The following is a 25482-nucleotide window of genomic DNA, read 5'->3' on the forward strand; positions in this document are numbered from 1 at the left end:
ATCCACCTAATATCTCAGTCCATACAGTGGCGCGATGGCTTGGCGCGTTGTGCGGGCTGATGATCGAGACTCTCTTTTGCATCCGTGGTTCGAACCCCGGGTGATGACGTCTTTTGCCGATCTTTTACAGCAAGTGCCTACACGGGGAGCTGTAAGTATTAGTTAATCCACCTAATATCTCAGTCCATACAGTGGCGCGATGGCTTGGCGCGTTGTGCGGGCTGATGATCGAGACTCTCTTTTGCATCCGTGGTTCGAACCCCGGGTGATGACGTCTTTTGCCGATCTTTTACAGCAAGTGCCTACACGGGGAGCTGTAAGTATTAGTTAATCCACCTAATATCTCAGTCCATACAGTGGCGCGATGGCTTGGCGCACTGTGCGAGCTGATGATCGAGACTCTCTTTTGCATCCGTGGTTCGAACCCCGGGTGATGACGTCTTTTGCCGATCTTTTACAGCAAGTGCCTACACGGGGAGCTGTAAGTATTAGTTAATCCACCTAATATCTCAGTCCATACAGTGGCGCGATGGCTTGGCGCACTGTGCGAGCTGATGATCGAGACTCTCTTTTGCATCCGTGGTTCGAACCCCGGGTGATGACGTCTTTTGCCGATCTTTTACAGCAAGTGCCTACACGGGGAGCTGTAAGTATTAGTTAATCCACCTAATATCTCAGTCCATACAGTGGCGCGATGGCTTGGCGCACTGTGCGAGCTGATGATCGAGACTCTCTTTTGCATCCGTGGTTCGAACCCCGGGTGATGACGTCTTTTGCCGATCTTTTACAGCAAGTGCCTACACGGGGAGCTGTAAGTATTAGTTAATCCACCTAATATCTCAGTCCATACAGTGGCGCGATGGCTTGGCGCGTTGTGCGAGCTGATGATCGAGACTCTCTTTTGCATCCGTGGTTCGAACCCCGGGTGATGACGTCTTTTGCCGATCTTTTACAGCAAGTGCCTACACGGGGAGCTGTAAGTATTAGTTAATCCACCTAATATCTCAGTCCATACAGTGGCGCGATGGCTCCGCGCACTGTACGAGCTGATGATCGAGACTCTCTTTTGCATCCGTGGTTCGAACCCCGGGTGATGACGTCTTTTGCCGATCTTTTACAGCAAGTGCCTACACGGGGAGCTGTAAGTATTAGTTACAGCTCCCAGTGTAGGCACGAGCTGTAAAAGATCGGCAAAACTGACTATGAACAATGAACCTTATGAATATATAACCTTATGAATATCGGGCTGTCACCCACTGTGGTGTACCTCATACTTGTAATTGTCATATATTGTATCCGTAAAAAATTAACAGAAAACAACACATTGTTAGTAAAGGGACCAGGTGCGTATCCAGCGGGGGGCGTTGGGGGCGCCCCCCCCCCCCCCCGATAAGGAAAAGAGGAGAGAAAAAATGAGAAGAAAAAAGGAAAAAGGAGGGGGCAAAAAGAAAAGGAGGAGAGAAAGGAAGGGGAAAGAAAAAGAAAAGAAGAGAGAAAAAGGAAACAAGGAGGGAGTAGAAGATAGCCAGGACCTCGGGAAGAGAAAGAGGAACAGTCATAGTTAAAGGGCTGATCCCTATAATATACACAGGGTAGCCAGTGACAGATCAAGGATTACGGAGTGGGTGTGCGCCTCATCCTACCCCTTACACCGACAACTCCATTTTTGACGTTTCCATTTTCCCTCTCTCACTTATGTATCTATATAAATACTATATATGGTCTATCATAACGCGTGTGTGTGTATGGACGCCTTAAACAATTGTACAATTGTGCTATATGGAGCCAACTGTGGCTGGTCTTGAACTCGACCGAGTCGTCGGGGTATACATGACGCATTTCGGGAAGGGGGCGACCGCCCCCCCCCCCCCGAGCAAATTTTCTTTATGACATCGCTAGTAATTTCAAAATAGACAATGCTTAGATGCAACTTACAAGGCCTGGGAAGTGTCATTTCCAGCGATCTGGGAGGCAATTTCGGCCAAAATTTTTCTTGTACGCTTCGCGCCAACACATGGTGGCGCTTCGCTTAGATAGTTTGCCTACAGGCTTCGCCCCTCCCTTGGCAATTACTCGCTACACGCCTGTTCGAATTTGTAAAGCAAAGAGCAGATATAACATCATTATCAGTAATCATTGGAATGCATGTTCCACGATGAACAGCCTCAAAAACTGTCTATGTGTGTAGTTAAAGGCGTAGGAGCCCAATTGGATTTGGGGGCTGTAATGACTTGCCCGAAAAAAAGCCAAATTGTTCAACAGTTCAATGCCAATATCATATAAGCAAGCATCGGTCATTACAGTGCATGGCATCGTGTACCGCACGGTCCGTGAAAGTTGCACAGTATACCACTGGATGCTATGTAAACAACCAAATGTCTTATGTAGATGGAGAAAAATCATACAGATCCATTTATGTCAAAACTCTCTGATGTCGGCCAAGCTTAGAACTTTATTTTAATTACCAAGGAGATCATTTTTAAGCTATTCATTGCTATTTATTTTTCTTTCCAAGGGCGTAGGAACCGGGGGGGGGCAATACTGGGCAATACTTCTACACCAATAAATTAACTGTGTCTGAATTTTCGAAAATTTCCCGACCAACATTCTTCATCATACTTTCCTCTACTCTTGCAACTTTGACCTATCTGTTAGGGGTGCAAGGAGGTTTTTCTATATTGCTTGTCCGTAGATTGAATTTTCTGCAACATTATGGGTATGTTTTGAAGTGATTTTATTCACGAGAAATGTGAATTTTTCAAATTCTCAACAAATGATGGGCTTAAAACCTTCGAAAGTGGGGCTTTCGGATATTGTGGGCCGTGACGTAGAATCACCTACAAAAGCAATGATCCATAGGACATGCAAGAAGGTCGAACATGATGTGTGACTGGTGAAAATCTTCAAAAAGGTTATGGATGGAAAAAACTTTTGGGAAATACTTGGTTCTCAGGCAAAAGTGTACATCTGGTTGGTCATTTTCAAGCCCGAGAAGTGCTCTTTCCGGTGATCTGCGGGTATCAAAACCAGAAATTTTCTTGTACGCTGCGCGCCAACCGATGGTAGCGCTCCGCTTAGATAGTAACTCGCCCCCCCCCCCCCCCGGGTTAGAAAATCCTGGATACGCGCCTGGGGACCACCAATGGATGGCACCGAAAAAAAAGTTGTTTCAAGGGGCATCTTGTTTGTAAGTTGATGTGAAGGCTTCGACTCTTGGATTCCCAGACAAGGGTCTACCTCTGGACCTAGTCAATGATTTGACGTGTGACTCGACCACAGTTGACTTGACTTGAGCCTTGACCCAAGAGTGATTCGGTAGTCGTTGCAACAGCTGTTTGGACAATATAGTGTATTGTTTGGACACTAACTACATAGCCTACCAGGAGCAATCTCCTAGCTTCCTGACTGTTCCATCGGCAACTTTTCTCTTTCTCTGGAATCCAAATATTTGCTCTCTTTATATTTACTCTAAATCGATCACTGATCTTGTGAGCAAAGCTGGCTTTTCTTCGCAAGTTCTCACCTTGGGAAAAATCTATGGTTACTGATTGAATTGAACTTCAACATCCAGGGGCGGGATTTTAAGAAAGGAGAGATTTAGCCCTGAGGTCGTCGAATCCGTCTCCCATGTAGGGGGTCTGCGGTTGTGCTAATAAATACTTTTTGTGCAGGGTTGGAAAGAGAGGGTCCCCCTCCCTCCTGGTTGGGCGCCTGCGATCATTGGTTATTCCTTGACGTAAGGTTTACATCAACCTCCTAAGCTCCTTGCATCAATTAGGCGGTGTGAAGCGTTATAGTGCCCGTAATATAACTGAGCACCCGCCGCTATGCAGCTGATTAAACTCGATGCAGTAGCATGCATGCGTGGTTCGTCCATATGTTTGGAGAAACGAATGCATTTTGTTTGTTAGTGTACCATACGAATAGAACAACGTGTCATTAACCGTAGCAGAATCATCTTGCAGAGTAAATTTTATTTATATTATTGCATATTGCTTATAAGGACTTCAAAACTTCTTTAGATAGGTAAGAACCAGGTATTGTTTCATTATATTAGTCCAGCATAAGTGCGTCGTTCTATAATTCCGACAAACGAAATAAGTATAGGCCTAGTGTAAAAAAGCTTTGTGGAGATCATATTCATATTTATCATAACATAAACTACTCCATAGAATTCATGTACGATTCAGTTCCGCGATATAGGCTTGGGTACTACAGTGTATGTTCTTAATCTATAGAGCTACAGTACGTTAAGTTTAGTAGAAAACACGGCCTAACTTTAGAATCCGTACCATATGACTGGAAAAGCTTACTTCGAATCGGCCAAAAAACAAATGTATAGGCCTAATCCGGTTAGGATTAGGAGATAGAAGAACGGAGGTGGAGATAGGGAGTGATTACATGAACGAAGTGATTATTCGCAGGGCAGCCCGGCAAATAACGTACACAGACACCTTATTCGCAGGGCTGTGACGATTTTGAAAATAGGTTTATTATTAGGTTTTGCTATCTATACCAGTCAGTTTAGGGGCCTTGAAAAAGCCAACCTTTTGGGCCCAAATAGTCTTAGCCACTTCATAAGCTAATTTTTGGAACCCCAGCAATTCAATTTTAAAAGCTTTATTTTAGGGGAGCTTATCTTTGGATTCCCCAAAAGCCGATATTGCCTGAAGCCAATATGGTCAAGGGTGTGACACCCCCCCCCCCTCCCACACCTTTACATGCAAATGAGCAGTCACTCTGCAAAAACAAAGGTGAAAATGAGGAATGACATTTTTTATGTTGGCGGTACTAATGCTAGACTGGTTCAATCTTAAGGCCCTAGGCTCCCAAAACCAATCCTAACAGCATTAAGATAGGAATCCCAAAGGCCAATAAATTCCTCAAAATATAGAGGCTCCCAATTAAGACACAAAAAGATAGCTGGTGCTCAAGAGCAAACTCGAATAGCCCCAAAACTTACTAAGCCGTTAACCCAGTGTAAGGCTGCCCTGTAAATAAGGTGTATGTGTCTGGCTATTTCGCAGGGCAGCCCTGCAAATAAGATGCTTGTGTCTGGCTATTCACAGGGCTGCCCTGCGAATAAGGTGTATGTGTCTGGCTATTCGCAGGGCTGCCCTGTGAATAAGATACTTGTGTCCGGCTATTCGCAGGTATGCCCTGCGAATAAGGTGTATGTGTCTGGCTATTCGCAGGGTTGCCCTGTGAATAAGATACTTGTGTCCGGCTATTCGCAGGGCTGCCATGTGAATAAGGTGTATGTGTCTGGCTATTCGCAGGGCTGCCCTGCGAATAAGCCCCACCTTACATGAATGTGGGAGAGAGATAGTAAGCGGGATATGGATTAACAGAAACAGTCGAATGGTACGAATTCTAAATTGGTACCAAAAATCGGACCCGATTGCAATGCTTAATGTCCTTTTCCAAAGCATTCGTAAATTCATTCACACTAGGCCACTTAAGCCTACTTGCAAATGCAAGTACAACTTTCTCAGGCAAACCGTTCCACTCATTCACAACCCTATTAGAAAAAAAAGTTATGCCGAAATATAAATCCTACTTTGTAACTTTTGGAATTTAAGAAAATGACCTCTGGGTACAACTACTAGTACTATTAGCAAACATGAAAATGTCAGTGAAGGATAAATTGTCAAAACCATACACAATCTTGAAAACTTGAATCAAGTCATCATGTAACCTCCTAAGCTCCAGTGTGGTGAGATTCAGCAGCTGTAACCGCCTATAATAAGGAACACCCTTTAAGGAACTAATCATCCTAGTAGCCCTCCTCTGGACCTTCTCAAGTACTTCCTTCTCCTTAGCAAAATATGGGTTCCAAGCCTACACAGCATACTCCTGATGAGGCCTAACCAACTGCTTATAAAGCCTACAACTATATGTCCTCTTTCAGAAAACTGAATTCCTCTTGATCATACCTAAATTCCTATTACCTCAGTTAGCAGCTTCGAAACAATTTTTAGAATGTTGCAGAGATGAGTCAATGTAGATACCTAGGTCTCTTTCAACAAATACCTCCTGTAACTCCTCACTATTAATAGTGTTTTTGGTTACTACTACCAATATGCATCACCCCTGCATTTGTCAATAATAAAAAGCAATTGCCATCCCTGAGACAAGGAGAAAGCTTTATCCAAATTCATTTAAAATTTCTCAGAATTGCTTTTGGAAGAGACCTCAGAATACAGTTTGGTGTCATCAGCAAGCTTCTTGGCTGTACACAAAATATCTCTGTCAAAGTCATTTGCACAACAAACAACAAGGGACCCAAACAGACCCTTCCTGTGGAACCCCTCTAGTAACGTCCTGCCAAGAAGAAGCACAGCCTTTTATTACCACCCTCTGCTTTCTATTACCAAGTCAATTCTCGATCCAAGACAGTAAAGTCCCATTTATACCCATACACTGTACTCTTCAGCCTAAGTAAAAGACGCTGGTGGGGAACTTTATCAAAGGCCTTCAGAAAATGCAGGAAGGCAACATCTACAGACTTCTGCCGATTTAGTGAGCTTGAAATTACATCTTCCATAAACTCAAGAATGTAAGTGAGATAAGACCTTTTTGACAAAAGCCATGTTGAGACTCTCTGATCAAAGACTGACTACTGAAGTGACTGACCATAGACTTTTTAACAATAGACTCCATGACCTTACAAACAATACTAGTGAGACTATTAAACAGGCCTAATTACTGGGCTTAGACTTATCACCCTTCTTGAAAATTGGGGTAATATTAGCTCATCTCCAGTCCTGAGGAACATAACCTTCATTCATAAATTTACTAAAAACCAATGAGAGTGGAACTCAGAAATGGTGTGCAAAAGTCTTCAACAAATTCGGATGGATTGCATCAGGCATATTTTTTAAGATATATTCAGGGCTCATTTTTCAGAGAATTTTAAGGTTGTCCTTCGGACCACCTTGCCTTCATGTTGGTTGTCCGAAGGATTTTTTGGTTGTCCAAATGATAGCATCAAAAAATAACAAACATGTAAAAAGATGATGTGACAATTTTCATTATGTATTCACTGAAATCAAGTTTGGTTTTCAGTTGGGTATATACTGATTAAGCCCTTATTATGTCTGATGAAAGGCTACAGTATAATGCTGTTCTCTTGTTTCATTTGGAGATTGGTTAGATCTTCTTACAGAACTGAGGTATCGCCACATATTAAAAGAACAAGTCTGGCCCATTATGGTTACAAAAGTATTCTACTGGAGTTGCCTTACGTGGTACATCACACACATTAGTGCATACAGTATGTACAGTATGCACATTCTGTCTAAACTAGTAATAACAAAACTTGCTAACTGCAAGTTAGTGATACCAAGGGGTCTGCATACAGCTAAAGTGTATGATTTTCCCCTCATTTCGGAACATAGCAAAATAGTGATTTATTTAAATTATTACCGTGTTTTTAATATGGAGGGCGATACCAACAATCTACTCTCACTTTTTTGGGGCATATTTTTATTTTACAGAATAGGGATTTCCCAAGTTTTGTTTAAGGTGTTGAACACTTATGGCTAATAAGAGCTACAGTAGTCATCCGTTGGACAAGCTGAGCAGGGCTTTAGGAGTTTAGGTTGTCAGACGTGATTCTAAGTCATGTCGGGCAATCGTACGACCTTTAAATTTGAGCCCTGATATTGCTTGGCCTGTACATATATAAACAGCTGTTGTATACAAAGGTGAACAAATGTTTTTGTGGATTTTACATCATACTCACAGTAAGAGCTTGAATAACAGCTTAAGCTGCAGTCTATCTTTGAAGCATATGAAATATGATATCTCACCCAGCCTTACTGACATAGTATTACTAGGCTAATCACAGGCCTTGTACGTAAAGAAATCCCAAGTAGTTCTTATACATGTATGTTTAACAACAGAATTTGTTTTACTGCAGATTCTGTCCATACTCCCAAATGATCGTCATCAGTGAATAGTTATATCGGTTTAAGACTAGTTTTGATTTTAAACTTTCATTTCCATCTTTACAGAAAAACTTGTGATAACATTCAAGGATCCTACTCCAGAATGACAGCAAGAAGACGCAATGAATTGGAGGATTCGTCAGATATGTATGATTCACTCGAGATGGAAAGTACAGAAACCATGCCGTTATCAAATTCTCAGAACGATGTCTCGTCTCACAGATCGAAAAAAGATGACGAAAGAGATGAGAAGAGGGACAGGACGAATATCGCTGTCTTAGTATTCCTGTACGTATTACAGGGCATCCCTCTAGGTCTATCCGGCAGCATCCCGCTGATTTTGTCCAGCCGTCACGTCAGTTACAAAGAGCAGGCCATGTTCAGCTTCGTCTATTGGCCGTTCAGCTTGAAACTATGTTGGGCACCCATAGTAGACGCTGTCTACTCGAATAGGTTTGGCAGGAGGAAGTCCTGGCTAGTGCCGACACAATATCTAATCGGAGCGTTCATGATGATCTTATCGAGGAACGTACACGTCATACTAGGAGACGGCGACGAGACTGCTAGTCCGAACGTAGTGTATCTCACATGCGTCTTCTTCATGCTCAACTTTCTGGCAGCAACTCAGGATATAGCCGTCGACGGCTGGGCACTGACGATGCTCTCTCAGAAGAACGTCGGTTATGCATCTACCTGCAATTCAGTTGGACAGACTGCCGGATATTTCTTAGGAAACGTTCTGTTTTTAGCCCTGGAATCGGCACCTTTTTGCAACAAGTACTTACGCTGGGAGCCTCAGCCAACAGGATTAGTTACTCTGGAAGGTAGGTCTTTATTAACCAGCCATAGGTACTTTGCTATATATGATCAATAAAATAATTAGTGCGCTATACGGTAAATTATCAAAGAGAGTTTTAACTTTAAAAGATTTAGAATTAAAATACAAGATTTCCAGACTCCAAAGTGAAAAGGAGAAACTGGCCTCTCTTACTTCCAAGTGAAGCATATTTCTTGGCTTTTCTAGTCTCAGAGCATTACGTCCAATGATAGGTAAGAGAAATGCCGATACTATGGTGGTAATTGCTTAACTGAGTGTTGTGTTTACAGTCTTTGAACAGCCCACATGAATTTTTGTGTTATACTGAATAGGCAGAAATTGATAGCCACCGTATCTTGGATGTATTTCCAACTGTCTCGAAGAAACCTTACGTTTATTTTATTTAAAAGCTTCGTTGCTGAGGAGGCATGAATACCTTGTGAACATTTATTGGATATACAGTAGTCTTCATGAAAGTATGGTAGTCCTTGCCTATACAGAAGTATGCCATTTATATTGTCACATCTGAAGTACTCTGTCAACTAGAATAAACTAAAATTGTTGACAATGTTTGGTACTCAATGTGAAACTTAACTAGTCACAAATCGCTTAGCTTTTTTCCCTGACACCTGTGTGTGACAGTTTCCATCTATAGCATAAGACATTGAATACTGCATCCACTAAAAGAGACTAGGCACATATATGCCTCTTGCACAGCACACAGGCCTATTTCTTGATAGTCTATAGAGTGAAATGTGTTTCCTCCTTCGAGATAATAGTTGTTTTCATCAGACCTTCTCCTTTCCATTTATTTAATGAAGTTTCTTTTGTTTCTCAGACTTTCTGTACTTCTGGGGATGTGTTTTCTTCGTAACAACTACGCTGGTGGCAGTGTTCAAAAAGGAAGCACGCACTTCCACTGATCCTCACTTTGATAATTTGGGCATTTTTAGCGCATACCGACAACTCTTAAAAGTTCTCAAACTGAAATATTTGCAGATCTTCATAGTCATAGCCATGACTGCTAAGGTAAGTTATCCATATTTTTATATATTTAAGAAATGAATGTGTAGCAAGTGGTATGACAGATATGTAGTAAATCAATAAAGAACAACACACCAGAAAAATTCCACTTCACGACGGCTTGAGTCATGAGTCCCAAAAGGACGAAACCGTTGGTGATGTGGAATTTTTCTAGTGTGTTGTTCTTTATTTATTTACTACATATATATATATATATATATATATATATATATATATATATATATATATATATATATATATATGGTCGCATGTCGTGAGTTGGGTACCCCAAAAGGGTGGAGGAATAACGCTTTTCCGAAAACTTAGTCACAAATTTGATTGGTATTTCACAACCCCTTATCCTACAGTGCTGGTTAATACCTCATTTTAAGCCTAATTTAATATGCTTTCAGTGTGGAGAAACATGAGATCATACAGTGCTCTGTAAAAAAAATGGCATCAGTTTGAATGAAAAATGCCAGGGGTGGAGGTGCAGGCGGATGCGGTGCAGGCGGGAGTGAACAATATATGAAAAATCATGGGCATAAGTTCAAATAACTGGTTTCTTTTACCATGCTTTTACAAATTTTGACAGGAAGGAATGTAAAAACAGTATTTAAGTTGATTTTTTCAACAATTGATTCGCAATAAGTCGTGACTTTTGGTTAGAGTGCATATTTCTGTAATTTTGGCTAAAAGTCCATATGCAATGATGGAATGGGCATTCATTACCTTAATTACTGGTAATCCTATAAGTGAGCCAATTTGAATATTAAAATAAGTTATTTGTTAGTCTATTCTTTCATTTTTAAATTCATTTTCATTACTTCAAGTGGAAGAACCTACTATTTTGCTTTAACAAAATAAGCCATACATCTGGGTTAGGAGTGGAAAATTTTGGTAATTTCAGCCATTGGTATTGTACGCAACAAAGGAATGGACATTCAGTACTTAATTAATCCCATAAATGAGCCAATTTAAATATTAATTGAGTTATTTGTTTGTCTATTCTTTAATTTCATAACTTCAAGTAGAGAAACCTCCTAATTTGTTTTAAAATAAGTCATGCATTTGGGTTGGATTCAAAATTTTGTTATTTCAGCCGTTGTATTGTGCGCATCAATGAAATTGATTTTCGTTACCTTAATTAATCCTATTAATAAGCCAATTTGAATACTTTAATGAGTTATTTGTTCTATTTTTTCATTTTTAATTGACTGTAACATTAATTGCAGTACCTTAAGAACTTGCTGGTGTATATATTTCTCTTCTTGACTTTAATTTCCTTAATGATAGAATAAACTGTTCATTAATTACACGTAAAAATGTCATTGACCTTGCTGATGTAATTAGCATATGAACTTCTTAATGTAAAATATTTTGAATTATACCATTTGAAGTATTATCATGTTCAGAACAAATCCTCCAAATCTGGTAAATTTCTTGCATGAAATAAAAATTTGGTGAAAAGGTCCGATTTGAGAAAAACGTGTTTGAAAATTGAGATTTACATAGACAACTGTGTATTAATTAATTAGTAATTAAGGATTATCTCGAAAAATAAACATGTTTTATGGCTAAAAATGGTGTTAACTATTAGAGGCTATCAATATATACAAAATATCAAGAAATATGTTTTTTGCCATTTTTAACCCCGTTATTGAAAAGGTGCCCACCTTACGACATGCGACCATATATAAATATATATATATATATATATATATATATATATATATATATATTTGTATCTGTATATATATATATATATATATATTTGTATCTGTATATATATATATATATATATATATATATGTCCAGAAAGGACAAAACCGGTGGTAATGTGGAATTTTTCTAGTGTGTTTTTCTTTATGTATTTACTATATATATGTAAATATATATTTGTATCTGTGTATGTATATATATATATATACATATATATATAAATATATATATATATTTGTATCTGTATATATATGTATATGTCCAGATTAGTCAAGTTTTATTTCTCTATATATTATTTTCCAGCATGCTTTCATAGTTTTTTCCACTACTTATTACAAGTTTGTGATGATTAAAACTTGAACGTTTTCTTCACAGATCGGGTTCGCTGCTACAGATTCTGTCACCGGTCTAAAACTGATAGAAGCAGGAGTACCCAAGGAGCAGTTGGCTCTCTTAGCTGTACCATTGGTACCTCTGCAGATATTACTGCCATGGTTCATTTCAAAGTACACAGTAGGACCAACACCTCTGAATGTCTTCTTAAAGGCCATGCCATTCAGGTAGAGTATACTTTTTATACCCCAGGGTAGAGAGTAAGGTGTGGAGGGGGGTGGGGAGAAATGAGAGAACATTAGGGGGATGAGTGAAAGAGTAGCTTGGGATGGGGGGGTGGGCATACCCTTTCCTTTTACTTATTACACCAGTCATGATGGAAGACTTACAACGATCACACTATTCTCTTTCTGGTGTTTCATATAATTTACAGAGTATTGCTTTCATTTGTTGACAGATCTATGATAAAAAAAGAAATAAGGAAAACTAAATAAAAGTTATATAATACTCTTTTGTATTTTATCTTCTTTTTGCAGACTCTTAATGGGCCTTGCATTTGCATCCATTGTATGGATAACTCCCATGTTCCAGACAGAGGCGGGAACTTATCCTTATTACTATTATATAATACTGATTGTGAATTATGCTATTCATCAGGTATAGTGAAATAACTATCATATTTAAAGAATACTTCCATTTTCATCTGGTTTCTTCATTTCTACCAATCACAATGGTTTGACTATGACCTGACGTACAAAAATGGTCACAGGGAAACAAATGTCAAAATTGGACAATTTATTGCAATTATAATGCCAAGCCTTTAAAAACTAGGGTATTTACTTGTTAGTCGTGATATTTTATAAATGGTCATTTGCAAATGTTCTGAACTTTCTGAGAAATTTCAGAACTACCTGTGCAATTTTACGTGTGAGGAATGTTTACAGAAAAACAGTTCATGAAATGATTTTTGGGATAAAAACATAACAGTAACCAGTGGGTGAGACTGACAGTAAACATGAAATGTCTGTTGTTATTGTTAGTGAATCAGTTATTATTGTTTTATCTCACCCAGATTACGCTCTACTCCATGTATGTTGCAATAATGGCTTTCAATGCAAAGATCAGTGACCCTAAGATGGGGGGAACTTATATGACCCTTCTAAACACTGTCACCAATCTAGGAGGTAACTGGCCCAGTACGGTAGCCCTGTGGTTTGTAGATGGGCTCTCTTGGAAATCTTGTCAAGGAGGCGAGGGCGAAGGCTTAGATTGCGACTGGAAGGAAGACGCCGAGGTAAGACAAATATGGGTGTGCTAGTCATGGAAGGGGGTGGGGAAGGGAGGTGGTGGGGAAGGGACTAATAGTGAGGGGGTGGGGGAGGTGGTGGAGAAGGGGAGGGACTAATAGTGAGGGGGTGGGTAAGGGAGGTGGTGGGGAAGGGGAGGGACTAAAAGTGAGGGTGGGGAAGGGAGATTGTGGGGAATATGAGAGGGACTTACAGTGGGGGTGGGGAAGGGAGGGTGGGGAATGGAGGTGGTGGGGAAGGTATGTGGTGGGGAAGGGAGGGGTGGGGGAGGGAAGGGACTAATAGTGGGGAAGTGGTTCTGTAGAAGGTTGCCTCTGCGGAGTGGAAGTGAATTAAATGTTCTTGTTCGCAGTTGAGACTGTAGGGCACCCTGAATAATTGTTTCCTTAAACACTTAGAACACTTCCAACTTTCAAGATGGGTCAGTTCTGTCTTTTGTAGTGGAGTACGTTTATTACAGGGGACAAGTTATGCCATATCGCATTGCTAAATTGTCAAAGTGTTATAATACAAGATGTGTAGCAGTCTTGTACTCAGGAACCATAGTATTTTATAAGGAGACAAACGGTCAGAACTGTCAAAATCGCTACACACAATTTTGAACGCTAACTTATATCCTGTATTAATATTTGAATGGCATTGTTTAATGGACCTCTACATTCACCATTCACTGTAGTGGCATTTACTGGAGTGTTAGCTGTTAAGGAGTGTTAGCTCAGTGGTTAACGCCAGTGCCTTCCAATCATAAGGTCCCCAGTTCGAGTCACTCCAAGATTAATGTATGTCGTCCAGTTACAGAGTTGTTGACAATTGACAAGTCATAATCATGGACATTAAATATGAATCTAAGAGGCTTACTTCGGTCAGCTTGCGGCTTTTATAAGCCAATGAGGCTTCTTCGCGAGTTCCTGCTTGCAGGAGGATCTACAAAAAAAAATCATGTACCTCCTTTTTTTAAGCGTGAAGACCCTAGACAGCAGGCTCTGTAAGTTTCCCATCTTTGCAGGTTTGCATGGAGAAGGGTGGGTGGGGTTTGTATTAATATTTGAATGGCATTGTTTAAATGGACCTCTACATTCACCGTTCACTGTAGTGGCATTCACTATTAAGCAAGACACGTTGATTGATTGTCATTGTTGTATCATGTAGTATCTTAGTTGTATCTAGGGAGTGTTAGCTCAGTGGTTAACGCCGGTGTCTTTCAATCATGAGGTCCGGAGTTCGAGTAACTCCAAACTTAATGTATGTCGTCCAGTTACAGGGTTGTTGACAATTGACAATTCATAATCATGGACGTTAAATATGAGGCTTCTTCATGAGTTCCTGCTTGCAGGAGGATCTAAAATACCTACAATACATACATACATACAATTAAGCAAGACACATTGATTCATTGTTGTATCACGTTCATCCTTTTTTTTGCGTGAAGACCCTAGACAGCACGCTCAGTAAGTTTTCCTTCTTTGCAGGTTTGCGCAGAGAAGGGTGGGGTCTGTCACACCGATATCGACGGCTACTACATAGAGGTAGTGTTCTGTACCATCATCGGCTTCCTCTGGTTACGGTGGAAGAGGAATTCTGTGAAGGACATGCAAATGGCCGACAAGTCCGAATGGAAATGCCAATAGCTGCAACGGTAACAAGATGCTAAAACCAGATATCAATTCTCTAGTATTCTAGTATTGTTATGCCAACACTGAGCAAGAACAGGCGGCCTAGTTATTAAATACTCATTTATCTTTACCAGGTGTTCTCTTTACTGAAGAGGTACTCTGCCATTAGCACTTGTACTTGTAGTATTTCCAACAAGTTATAAATTACCAAAGTTAGTGAAGAGATACTGTAGGAACTTTTCGGTGTGTTGTGGTAATATTCCGTACATCAGAGAATCTACCTCAAATATTTAGAGGATGCCAAAGTCTATAGCCCAAGCTAGCTTTCAGATATTCAGACAACCTATTATGAGGGGCGGGGGATGTGGTGGGTCGTGGCCAAGTCTTGAAGGAAGCTCCTGGGTGGTTAGCCCCTAAAGTTTTGCTGTCTGCTGATTAAGACCATTACAGGTGTGATGACTAGTAGACTTCTGTACAAAAATTTAAATTTTCCTTCAAGTCCTTAGTAGAAATAGTAGTAGTAAGTTGAGTCCCGTCTATCAGACATGCTCAGTGATTAACCTCCGCCATGTATCACAATCTTGAGCAAGGTTTATTGCTTCCTTGAAATTGTTAATGTTAACGTCCTTAAATTGGGACTTTATTTTTCCAAGCAAGGTAGTCAGGGGCCTTCCTACTGGTTTAGCAGTATGTCTCAATGGTCCTCCTGGAGCCTTGCTACATGACCGAAAAATCTCAATCTTCTATGTGCGACTATGGATGACCAAGGTGTTTGGTTGGTTTCATTGTAGAGCTCATCATTTGATAACCAATTGTTTTTGGTCCATCTAATGTTGAGAATATTACAAAGTAGTCTCCTTTGAAAAGTGTCAATTTTGCGATCAAGATCCTTCGTTGTGCCCCACAGTTCAATCAATCAATCAGAAGACATTTATATAGCGCCAAAATCAACAAAAAGTTGTTCAAATTGTACAAAAACCTACTCTTTAATAAAGCCTCGAAAATCCTAAGCTTAATGTTTCGGCTTATGTTTTTGCTTTTGAAAATACTGGACAGTGTGTTGAAAGCACCGTTGGTTATGCCAAGTCCTTCTTCTGATTGAAATAAAATAATTGAAAAGTAACATACTGCTATGATTTACTGCTTTATATTAAAAAATGAAAAGAGGTGTGGTCCTTGTATGGCTTGATAACTTTATATAAATACTGCACAATAAATTTGTTTGCTATGTAACAGAATGGTTAAAATGGTATTAACCAAAGAGTAATAAACTATAAAATATTGAATAAACTATAATATATTGTCGACCAAATTATCAAAATGAAGCAACTGGTAAGGGTGCAATGATCAATATTTCTATCTCAACAAAATGAGACTGTTGACCAAAATTCCTGCAGCTCAGGAAAGGAAATTTTTTCTTCCTCTTTATGTTTACATATTGTGCGAATTTTGCATGCGTTTCTATTGGTCTTACAGTAATTCTGCTATTTTTTAAAGTTTGAATGCTAATCCCAAGTTTGAAATGAAACTTGTTTTCAGATTAAGGAGCAGGTCAAGGTTGAAGCAAGGCATGCTGGGATAGAACATCATGTTCTCTCCTCTTGTATATAGAATTCAGAGGAGCAGAGGTTTACATCCTTACAGGATCTTCTTTAGATTGAAAAAGATGCTGCCAATTCAAAAGCCAGGCCCTATAACTTTTATATGATTCCCCGCACAAGCATTTTTGAACAAGCTTGATAACAGTTGTTTCCTTTTCTTCTTTCTCCATATAGTTCGTCTTAGAAAAGGGAATTAATTCAAATAGCAAGTCCTTGGTTGGGTATTTGTATTTGATACATCTCAGAGTGGTTTTAATATCTAGACTATCAAATATGAAAAATGTTATCATGATTACCATAAAAAGAAATACCTGTGGCACTGGTTCCAAATTCTACGAGTGGAAACGTGCGATTAGCCCTGAAAACCCCAGGGATCTTGCATAAAATACTCTGATTTTGATACACATTATCCAGTTTACATCCTTTGGCACACATGAGTGGCACACATAAGTGGCACGCGTGGCTTGTTAGCTCAGTGGTTAACGTCGGTGCCTTTCAATCATAAGGTCCCCGAGTTCAACTTCTAGTCACCCCAAGATTAATGTATGTCCCCCAGTTACAGAGTTGTTGCCAATTCATAATCATGGATGTTAAATATGAATCTAAGAGACTGACTTCAGTCAGCTTGCGGCTTGATAAGCCAATGATAGCGTCTTCCGAGTTCCTGCTTGCAGGAGGATCTAAAATACATACATACATACATAACCACATGTTGTTAATTTGGGAAAGTGTGGAAACCCCAAAACCTTGACAGGTTGACACAAGAGTCTGTGGCAAGTAATACAATGTGTGAGTAATATGTGAACTACAACAGTAGTAGGCTGTTCTGTGACACAGAACTCTCCAACTTAAACGTTTATATTATTGCATCATTCTTGGCTTGGATGGTCTTCGGTTTGCCACAGGTAGAAATACACATTTTCAGAACATGCCAAATCCACACAATTTAGGTAGATGTGATAAAAATGTCTGTCATTTTACCTGTGAAATTGGTTCCAAAAACACAGGTTTACCAAGTTTATGATTATATCTGTTGTCTTTAGTGTTTTTACATGTGATATTTCAGGTTACTGGAGGTTTTTTTAATTTGTTTTGGAAATTTTTGATTATTATTGTTTTATTATTATGAATAGTATCGTTCTTGGTTAAAATAGCATGTTTCCCAACTTAAGATGATAGCATGTAAGTCTCTAGTTTAAAAAGTACTAGAAAACACATCATGAAATGGATTCATTTGGTCCAACTATTCAAACTTCATGAATGAAAGTGTTAAGAAAATACTGAAATTCACTGTAAGAAAATATGCGGTAACGAATATAAAATATTGGACAATTTAAGAATAAAATACAAGGAAAAAAATTTGATGTTGTGATCGTATTTGACATCATAGATTTCCACACAATCCAATGTATTCAAAGAAAGTGAATATTTGGCAGCATATCACAGCCAAATAAAATCATTTCATGCAATAATTTGTGAAATCATGTTAGGTTCCTTCGTAAGTTAATGTAACACTGGATATTTACGAGTAGAGAAAGATAATTTTGTTATTATGTTTCACATCTAGATTGTTTTGCACAATGCAACTACCATCCAAGAAAATTGGACAACTCATATCCACTCAGTATTAGATAACATATTCTAAATAAGAAATTTAAAAAATTGAAGCAATGAATTAAGAGTTCTGTGATGTACATTGTTTGCTTTTAAACAAAACCTTGAGATCTGGTTTTCCTCAATGATAAAAAGCTTTTATTTACAAGTTAGCATGTTTTATTTGGTAGATTTTGGGAAGAAAGAAATGTGGTGACTGTTGGAAAAATATTAAAGGCATGTATGGAAAACATTTTGTTTTGTGTTTTTTTATCTTTATTGATAATAACTATAAAACACTAAACAAATTGGTAAAATGGATTATGCAGATATAAAAATGATGGTAGCCTATGTAAATATTGCATTTGAATTCAAGGTTTTATTGAAATGGGTGGTGCTTACTATACCAAACAATGTGTATCAGTCTGTCCGGGAATATATTGGCATTAGAAATAGTTCATTCCCAAGTACGAACAGGTTTTCTATCTTGTACGGAAAATATATCAAACAGATGTTAGGTAATTACTCTACCTCAAGAGTATGACTACCATACATCGTAATTAATCAGGAATGTCCTGTTTTGGCAACAAACATATATTGTCCCATCAGCACACTAAATTGTCCTGCTTTTCTAAAGGTCTCAGTGATGTATCAACATATCACTATTTTTATGATATGTAAAACTGAAAACTACAAATGATGTATGCATCGTTATAACGTGATCATTTAGGAAGCAGGATAGATAACCGTTTTCAGCTCACAGATATGATTGAGGGCCGCATACTAGCCCCACAAATTTGGCAGGAAAAGCTAAGCACTCCTCTTTATAAATGTTTCTTCAAAAGGAGAGGGGAGGGATGCAGTGTCCCACTTTTCAAGCAGAAATATGGTATTTCTTTTCAAAAGGTCTTCTCTGCATACTTGAAGTGTAAATACTGTGAAGTTGAAAATAAATGTGACCCACAAACCTGATTGGTCCTGAAAAGCTTTGACCAATAGGCCAATATGTGAATTGAACAAGAGTGATTAGTTCCCTTTAGAAGATATTATTATTATTATTATTTTAGGTTTACAGTCTTGTTCAAGGCCAAGGCCCTCTCACACGGCTTAATCCCTGGTCATTGGTAACTTGTCACACCTACACACCAAAGTGCACAATTCAAACAATCTCTCCTGGGGCACCACAGTGCACCACAAGCCATGAGGCACTTCCCATAGGGTGCAGCCACAAACTGGCGCACGCAACTATATTTACAAGTTACCATGCAAGATACATATGGAACTGAACGAGGGGGGGGGGGGGGGAGTAATGTGACTGAGGATTGTATTTTTTTCTTCACACTTTAGGCAGTGGACATATGCATCCTTCACTAAATAATAATAATGCCATTCCAGAATTCCATTTCAAATCTGCTTATTACTGCTAGAGTAATAGAACACAACATTTTATTCTTCTGGTTCTCTTTTCAAGGCTGCAAAGGTCTTCCTTTACAGTGCAGGACCATCCAGGGGCCCATCATAAAGTCACTGCATGTTGTAAATTCACACACTACTATGATTAATATCCAGTGTTCATATAGTCGTGCTCCTTCTTGATCGGCATCCTTGAGATGACCTTGCTGAATTCGGAGATGTGATTCGCTAGAGGAGACCGGGAGTGGGTTGAAGAATCCATCAATGTCTTTCCTTTATCAGCAAACTCTTTGGCCTGGAAGGGAAAAAAAGAAGAAAAAAGATAAGATAAAAGGTAGAATGTAAACTAGCAAAATCTCATTTTTTTAAAGTAATTTTTTTATGTTTATGCTAAATTAATTTAAAATGAGAAACAAAAGACTCCTTGCAGGAATAGTGTTTTCAAAAACCCATCTGAGAATGTTCAAGAAACGTTCTCATTGGAAGCAAATAAGCTTACATTTATTCACAGTTTGGCAAAGGTGATGAACTTCATACATAGATGGCAGGTTTAAGCACCTTTGTATTTTTTTGGCCATGCACCATTCACAGTCAACTCTTCTCCGTATATTTACAAAAGGCAATTTGACAAACCAAGTCTTGTGAAAATGTGAAGCAAACTGTCTAAGACTAAGACAATACGTTTTAATGCAAGAATAACTCACTTTGGAAATATCTTTAAGTAGAAAGTAAAGCATAGCGAGGGCGTGCTTGACTTTAGCTATGATGATGTTATCTTCATTTGCGGATTGCTCTCGGATGTCGTGAATGGAGTGAAGAACCTGCTTGGCTTCTGCTTCCTGAGCTTCATCTAAAGAGTTAAAAAATAAGACAGGGCAGAGGAAACTTTAAAGGAGGGAAGGAATCTGAAGCAATTATATAAAATAATAAAAATAAATACCATATATTAAAGTGCTGTTATCATGAATTAAAACATGCTCAAGAGCACTGTACAAAACAATCAATACCTGGAATATAAAATTACCAAACTTAAGAAAACCTAACAGTAATAAAATGACCCCTGGTGACCTCAAACTACCTTTGACTTCAACCAAAAACAATTGGCTTCTTGTACTCAATGTGGTACTTCTACCCAGAAATATGAAATTGGTCTGACCTGCCCTTCTTGAGATATCATGTTTTCAAGCTGGGCGTCACAAACGCACTCACACATACGCCATCATGAATGCAAAGGTTACGATTATCATCGGAACTAAAAAGTAAACAAACCATCAGAATAATTTTGTTTTACCTAAAGATTCCGGTTCTTCCCTTTTCAATTCGACTGCAACAGCACCGACCCCTGCAGGTGTCTTTGGTCTTTGAGTCCTTGCTAAGACTAGCTTGAGGAGATGTTCGTGCCAAATGTCCGTCACCCTCGAATAAAGCGAGTCTGCAACATCCATTCTGTTCTGCCGGAAGAAAACATTGGCCATGTGGAAGAAACCTCCCGATGTTCCTATGTCGTCTGTACCAAATTCTTCTGAAGCGTGGTAAATCTGATAAGAGAGAACAAGAACGAATTCATTTCTCTTTGTTTTGATTTTAATAACTGTAATGGTGATAATTCTGAAGTTTTAAGACATGGGAGCTTGAATTTTGGCTGCTTGAACATTAAACTTTCACTTTGTCAGCAGTAAACTTGCTTCCAAAATGCTTTGCCTCCATTTTTCAGTTTGAGAAAAGGTTAAGACCAGTATGGCAAATACCCCAGGGTTTGCATTTCTCATTTAATTTCTAACTTAAGTGCTAACAATACTACCTTCAATTCTGCAAAACACACTCTGCAGTATCATTAACACTGCTTGAAAGTTGCCAAATTTAGATTCATACTTGATGACAATACAACACATACTTACTCCTTTACAGAACTATCAAATCCTGCTCATCCATTTTTGCTATTATGACCCTTAATGATAGAACATTGCCTTTTTTTTCAAGACAAATATTGTTCATAATTATTTCCCTGCATTTTACATGAAATAAATTTAAATACCAAGACTCCTGACAATTCTTTGGCTTTACTTTTATAAAGTGGAACATAAAATTATAATAATATTAGTTATTAATAATTAATTAATATTATATGAGGCTTACATCATCAGCAATATGTCTGAGAGCATCATCAAAGTTACCCTGAGCAGCACATAGAAGGCCCCAATTCCTGTAGAGTTTGGATTTAATGGCAGAACTACAGTCTGGTGTCTTTAAAACTGTCCACTGAGCCTGAGCTAAGTACTCTTCAGCTTGTGTCAGTTTGTGTAATCCTTAAAAGAAAGGAAATAAAAACGGATGTGAAATGAAAGAAGCAGTGGCGGCGGAACCGGGGGGGCTTGGGGGGGCTCAGCCCCCCCAATAAAAAAGTTGAGGGGGCAAATGCATGATAAGCCCCCCCAATATTTACCAAGGCTCCGAAACGTGCATCTGCCCATTTTTCAATGCATACTTGTCGATCTGTCCGATGCACACGTATACTCTATAGGTGTAATAATTTTAGTACTTGCTGGGGGACCCTCGGCCCGTCCCCTGGCTATAGACCACATTGTCACCCCAACCGCGTCTTCACGCCCCGTGAAAAGTGGAAGCATTGAGTGTGAGTACCGGTAAGCGTAACACAACTTCGTCTTAGGCCAATGACTTGCCTCATTTCAGCCAGTTCTCCAACATCCCCTTACTTAGGATGCCCCCCCCCCCTGACGGACTCAAATGGACTGCTGGCGCCCTTTTCAGCTTTTCACTACTTTTTACTTATTCGCGATTTTTGACTATTTTATTGCGCTCTCATATACCTATTGACATTTGTCATATTCTGTTGGTGTAATTTTCCGACACAATGGCGACGACACCTATTTATTCTCCGTTTATCTGCAAATTAGCAAGGCCCCTGAAAGGGTCATTTCCTGCAATCTAGGGAGTATCTTTACTCAAAAATTTTCTGTACGCTCCGCGCCAACCTGTGGTGGCGCTCCGCTTAGATAGTGTCGAAAGCGCCCCTACAGACCATTCCGGCCCTCCCTGACCAATACTCTAGCTCCGCCACTGCCCTTACTACACTCAAAAACATCTTTGCGAGTACACTACGAGTAATAGCTACTCTCTTAAAAAAAAAACATCGAATATACAAATTACCATGTTTTTACAGACTTTTACGTGCAATCTGAGAAATTGCAGGCTTGAGACCCATATTTTAGGGCTAGGTATTCGCAGCATTAAACACTCGGAAAGTGCCGTTTCCGGCCATCTGGGGGTTTGAAAAAACCCAAAATTTTCTTGTACGCTCCGCGCCAACCGATGGTGGCGCTCCGCTTAGATAGTCTCCACACATTAGCCCCCCCAATATTTTTTCCGTTCCGCCGCGCCTGGAAAGAAGTAGTACAACCATGTATTCTTCTGCTGGGGAGGGGGGAGCCACCACCTCCCCCACTGGTAGACAAAATAATTACAAAATTCCTAGTGTAAAGTACATAAATATATAGCAGGAATAGGCTGTACAACCTAAACAATCGAAAAATTGTTCAACATTGGTTTAAAAGTTGCTAATATATACCACCATTATGCACATAAGTACCTTCCAATTTACCCAAATTGCAAAGAGATGGGGAAACCCCTCCCTTGGATGACTTCACATCTTAGAGAAGAGAAGGAGAGATTTAAAGTTCTGTAAGGTTTACCCTCAATTAATACTCAAAATTATGTCTTGATTCATACTCTACTCTTTCTTTTGAAAAATGACAACATTAAAAGTAACTAAAGAAATTACACAAAACCAAACAACCAAACCATAGCTCTAATGTTACTTAAATTATTAAAATACTACTAAATTCTACTATTGTGAACTCCTGTCAAAAAAAAGAGATAATTCTGGACAACTACTGGAGTCCCAACTGTAGATGCTGCTAAGAGATATCAAAACCAAGACAGTTTCCTCCTTCAATGTTACCTTTTAGAGAGAGCAGTGAATAAAATTCTGATTTGCCGGACTTAAATCACTCTTTTCCTTATATGCAAACAATTCCAACCCATTAGCATTTATCAGTTTGTGTCACAGCGATGAGATGAACAAATTGGGTGCATACTTTACCCTGTCTTATTGACATTGCAAAATCAGTATGTAGTGTTATGCCTCCCCCCCCCCACCCCCCTCCCCTGCACTTCCTCCTTTACTCAGGCCTGTGTCTTTCAGGATCCTTACCAATGCTAGCCTCTGCAAGAATAAGGTATGAAGGAACCAACTGAATGCTGTCTAGGCCATGCACATCAATACTGAACCTCAAGGACTGCATAGCTGCTGGAACTGCCTGTTCATGTTTGCCTTCAAACAACAGCTTTTGGCCTGTTGTTCGTGTAAGTTCTACCATATGTCTCTACAAATAGAAAAATAGTGACATAGAACCACAATGATTTAACAAACTTGAAAAAAGCTTTGAAGAACACAATAGGGACTGCAAGTCACTCAAAATCCAAATATGTGTGGAAAAGGACAAAAAGGCTTTTGCCTGATTTGCCAAGGACCTCAGCCAAGGTGAAATGTACCTTGTATTGAAAATTTACAATATATCTAACCTTAGACATGCATGAACTACAGACTTCAATCACACAGAAATATCTGGTGGAGACAAGTACACATTTGAGAGCAAGGAAGGGATTGGAGAGAGAGAGGGGCAAGGGAAGAAATAACATGAAAGTAATTGTGAATGAGTTTCAGACTATGAACAAATGAAAATCAGACCTTCCTTTTAAGTTGGGGAGGAACACCTTGATGGTAGTACAGTATATCCATCATAGCTAACAAGTACTATAGAAAAAAGTGGGATAGTATGATAGTAACTAGTATTAGTAAAGGTTCCAATATCACCACCCTCAAACCTTCCCCCTCCCCTTCCACAACACACAGACATCTGTGGCTCAATTTAATCCATGGTCAGCTGTTGCCTGATACTGGAACAAGATGAAACAATTGGTTGAATGCCATCAAGTTTGTTAGGAATATTTTAATGAATTAATTCTGACTAAATGATCTGAAACTGGATTGTATTGTTTAAACTTACTCTCCTTTCTAACATCTCTTTCTCCTGCTTTTTCCTTTGTTCCTCTGATGACAAGAAGGACAGATGAACTGATCTAAGTGGAATGAGAAGCTGACAGATCTTCTCATGAATTCCAACCCAATCTGCCTGTTGGTGCTCTACACCACTGCAGAATGAATAAAGGAAAAGAAAGATTAGGCCTACATTGCAATTGATGCCAGCAAATAATGGAATGCATCACCTTATTCCTATCACAATGAGATGAGTAAGAAAACATTATCAATATTCCCCTTGCTACAATGTAAATAAGAAATGTTTCATATTATTCAGCTGAAAATAAGATTTCTGTCCTCACTGTACATCCGGTTAGGTCTACTGTACTGGACTATGTAATAACAATAAGTTAATAGTAGTTAGTGACCCTTGTTCACCCATCAAGTTGGTATAAATTATAATGGTGAAATTAACTTAGCCTAGTTGCTAATTAACTCTTTTCATGTATTTCGCAGACATTGTAAAACAGACATATTAGCAAGATGACCTCAACTTCATATTGTAGCTTAGCCATGGATGCTATGAAACTACTAATCGCCCTGCCAGCCTAACGTTGCGTATGACCTACCCCCCACCCCCCCCCCACCCTCCCAAACAGTTTCGGCACTCTGTTTCGTGGAACCAGACCTTACATAATGACATTGTAACGTTTGCAATAACTGTCCAACTTACCAATAGTAAGTTACTCGACATCGTGTGCATTGAATAAAAGCTGGCTTTTGACAGAGTTCACAAAGAAGTTTAACTCCTTTTGGATTCGAAAGCGGGTTTAGTGACATTTTTTTTATGAAACTCCAAGATAATGTTTGAAATACGTGTGTATGCACAACGTAATATCTTCTGCAGGAAGTTCAATGTGAAGCGTTGCATGGCAACAATAAGCTAATTCGTGACATATACACTTGGGGTAACGCTTAACTTCTAAAATATATTTTTTTCGTTTCATAGTATTTTATTGATGCAATTATACTTTAAATATTTTAATAAT

General features: G+C 39.1%; 2 protein-coding genes across 5 annotated transcripts; one reads left to right on the forward strand and one right to left on the reverse strand.

Annotated features, from left to right (window-relative positions):
• Window positions 1–3828: 3828 nt before the first annotated feature.
• Window positions 3829–19239, forward strand: LOC139976509 (acetyl-coenzyme A transporter 1-like). Of its 4 annotated transcripts, none has more exons than XM_071985339.1 (7): window positions 3829–3966; window positions 8019–8776; window positions 9608–9798; window positions 11890–12074; window positions 12384–12504; window positions 12920–13141; window positions 14624–19239. In XM_071985339.1, the coding sequence occupies exons 2-7, from the start codon at window positions 8056–8058 to the stop codon at window positions 14780–14782; spliced, it is 1599 nt and encodes a 532-aa protein (XP_071841440.1). In that variant the 5' UTR covers window positions 3829–3966; window positions 8019–8055; the 3' UTR covers window positions 14783–19239. The 4 variants fall into 4 exon arrangements, with proteins under 4 accessions (XP_071841440.1, XP_071841441.1, XP_071841439.1 ...); XM_071985340.1 differs by lacking the exon at window positions 14624–19239 and adding an exon at window positions 14161–14211 and having other exon boundaries at window positions 3832–4026; XM_071985338.1 differs by having other exon boundaries at window positions 3834–4037.
• A 131-nt stretch (window positions 19240–19370) lies between these two features.
• On the reverse strand, window positions 19371–25373 carry LOC139976512 (zinc finger MYND domain-containing protein 12-like). Its single transcript, XM_071985343.1, has 7 exons — window positions 25167–25373; window positions 24462–24606; window positions 23606–23777; window positions 21511–21680; window positions 20666–20912; window positions 20079–20224; window positions 19371–19669 (listed from the first exon to the last, which is right to left on the reverse strand). Exons 1-7 carry the CDS (start codon window positions 25271–25273, stop codon window positions 19520–19522), a joined length of 1137 nt encoding a protein of 378 aa, XP_071841444.1. The 5' UTR covers window positions 25274–25373; the 3' UTR covers window positions 19371–19519.
• Window positions 25374–25482: the final 109 nt, after the last annotated feature.

The sequence above is a fragment of the Apostichopus japonicus genome, chromosome 11 (genome assembly GCF_037975245.1).
Source record: "Apostichopus japonicus isolate 1M-3 chromosome 11, ASM3797524v1, whole genome shotgun sequence".
NCBI lineage: Eukaryota > Metazoa > Echinodermata > Holothuroidea > Aspidochirotida > Stichopodidae > Apostichopus > Apostichopus japonicus.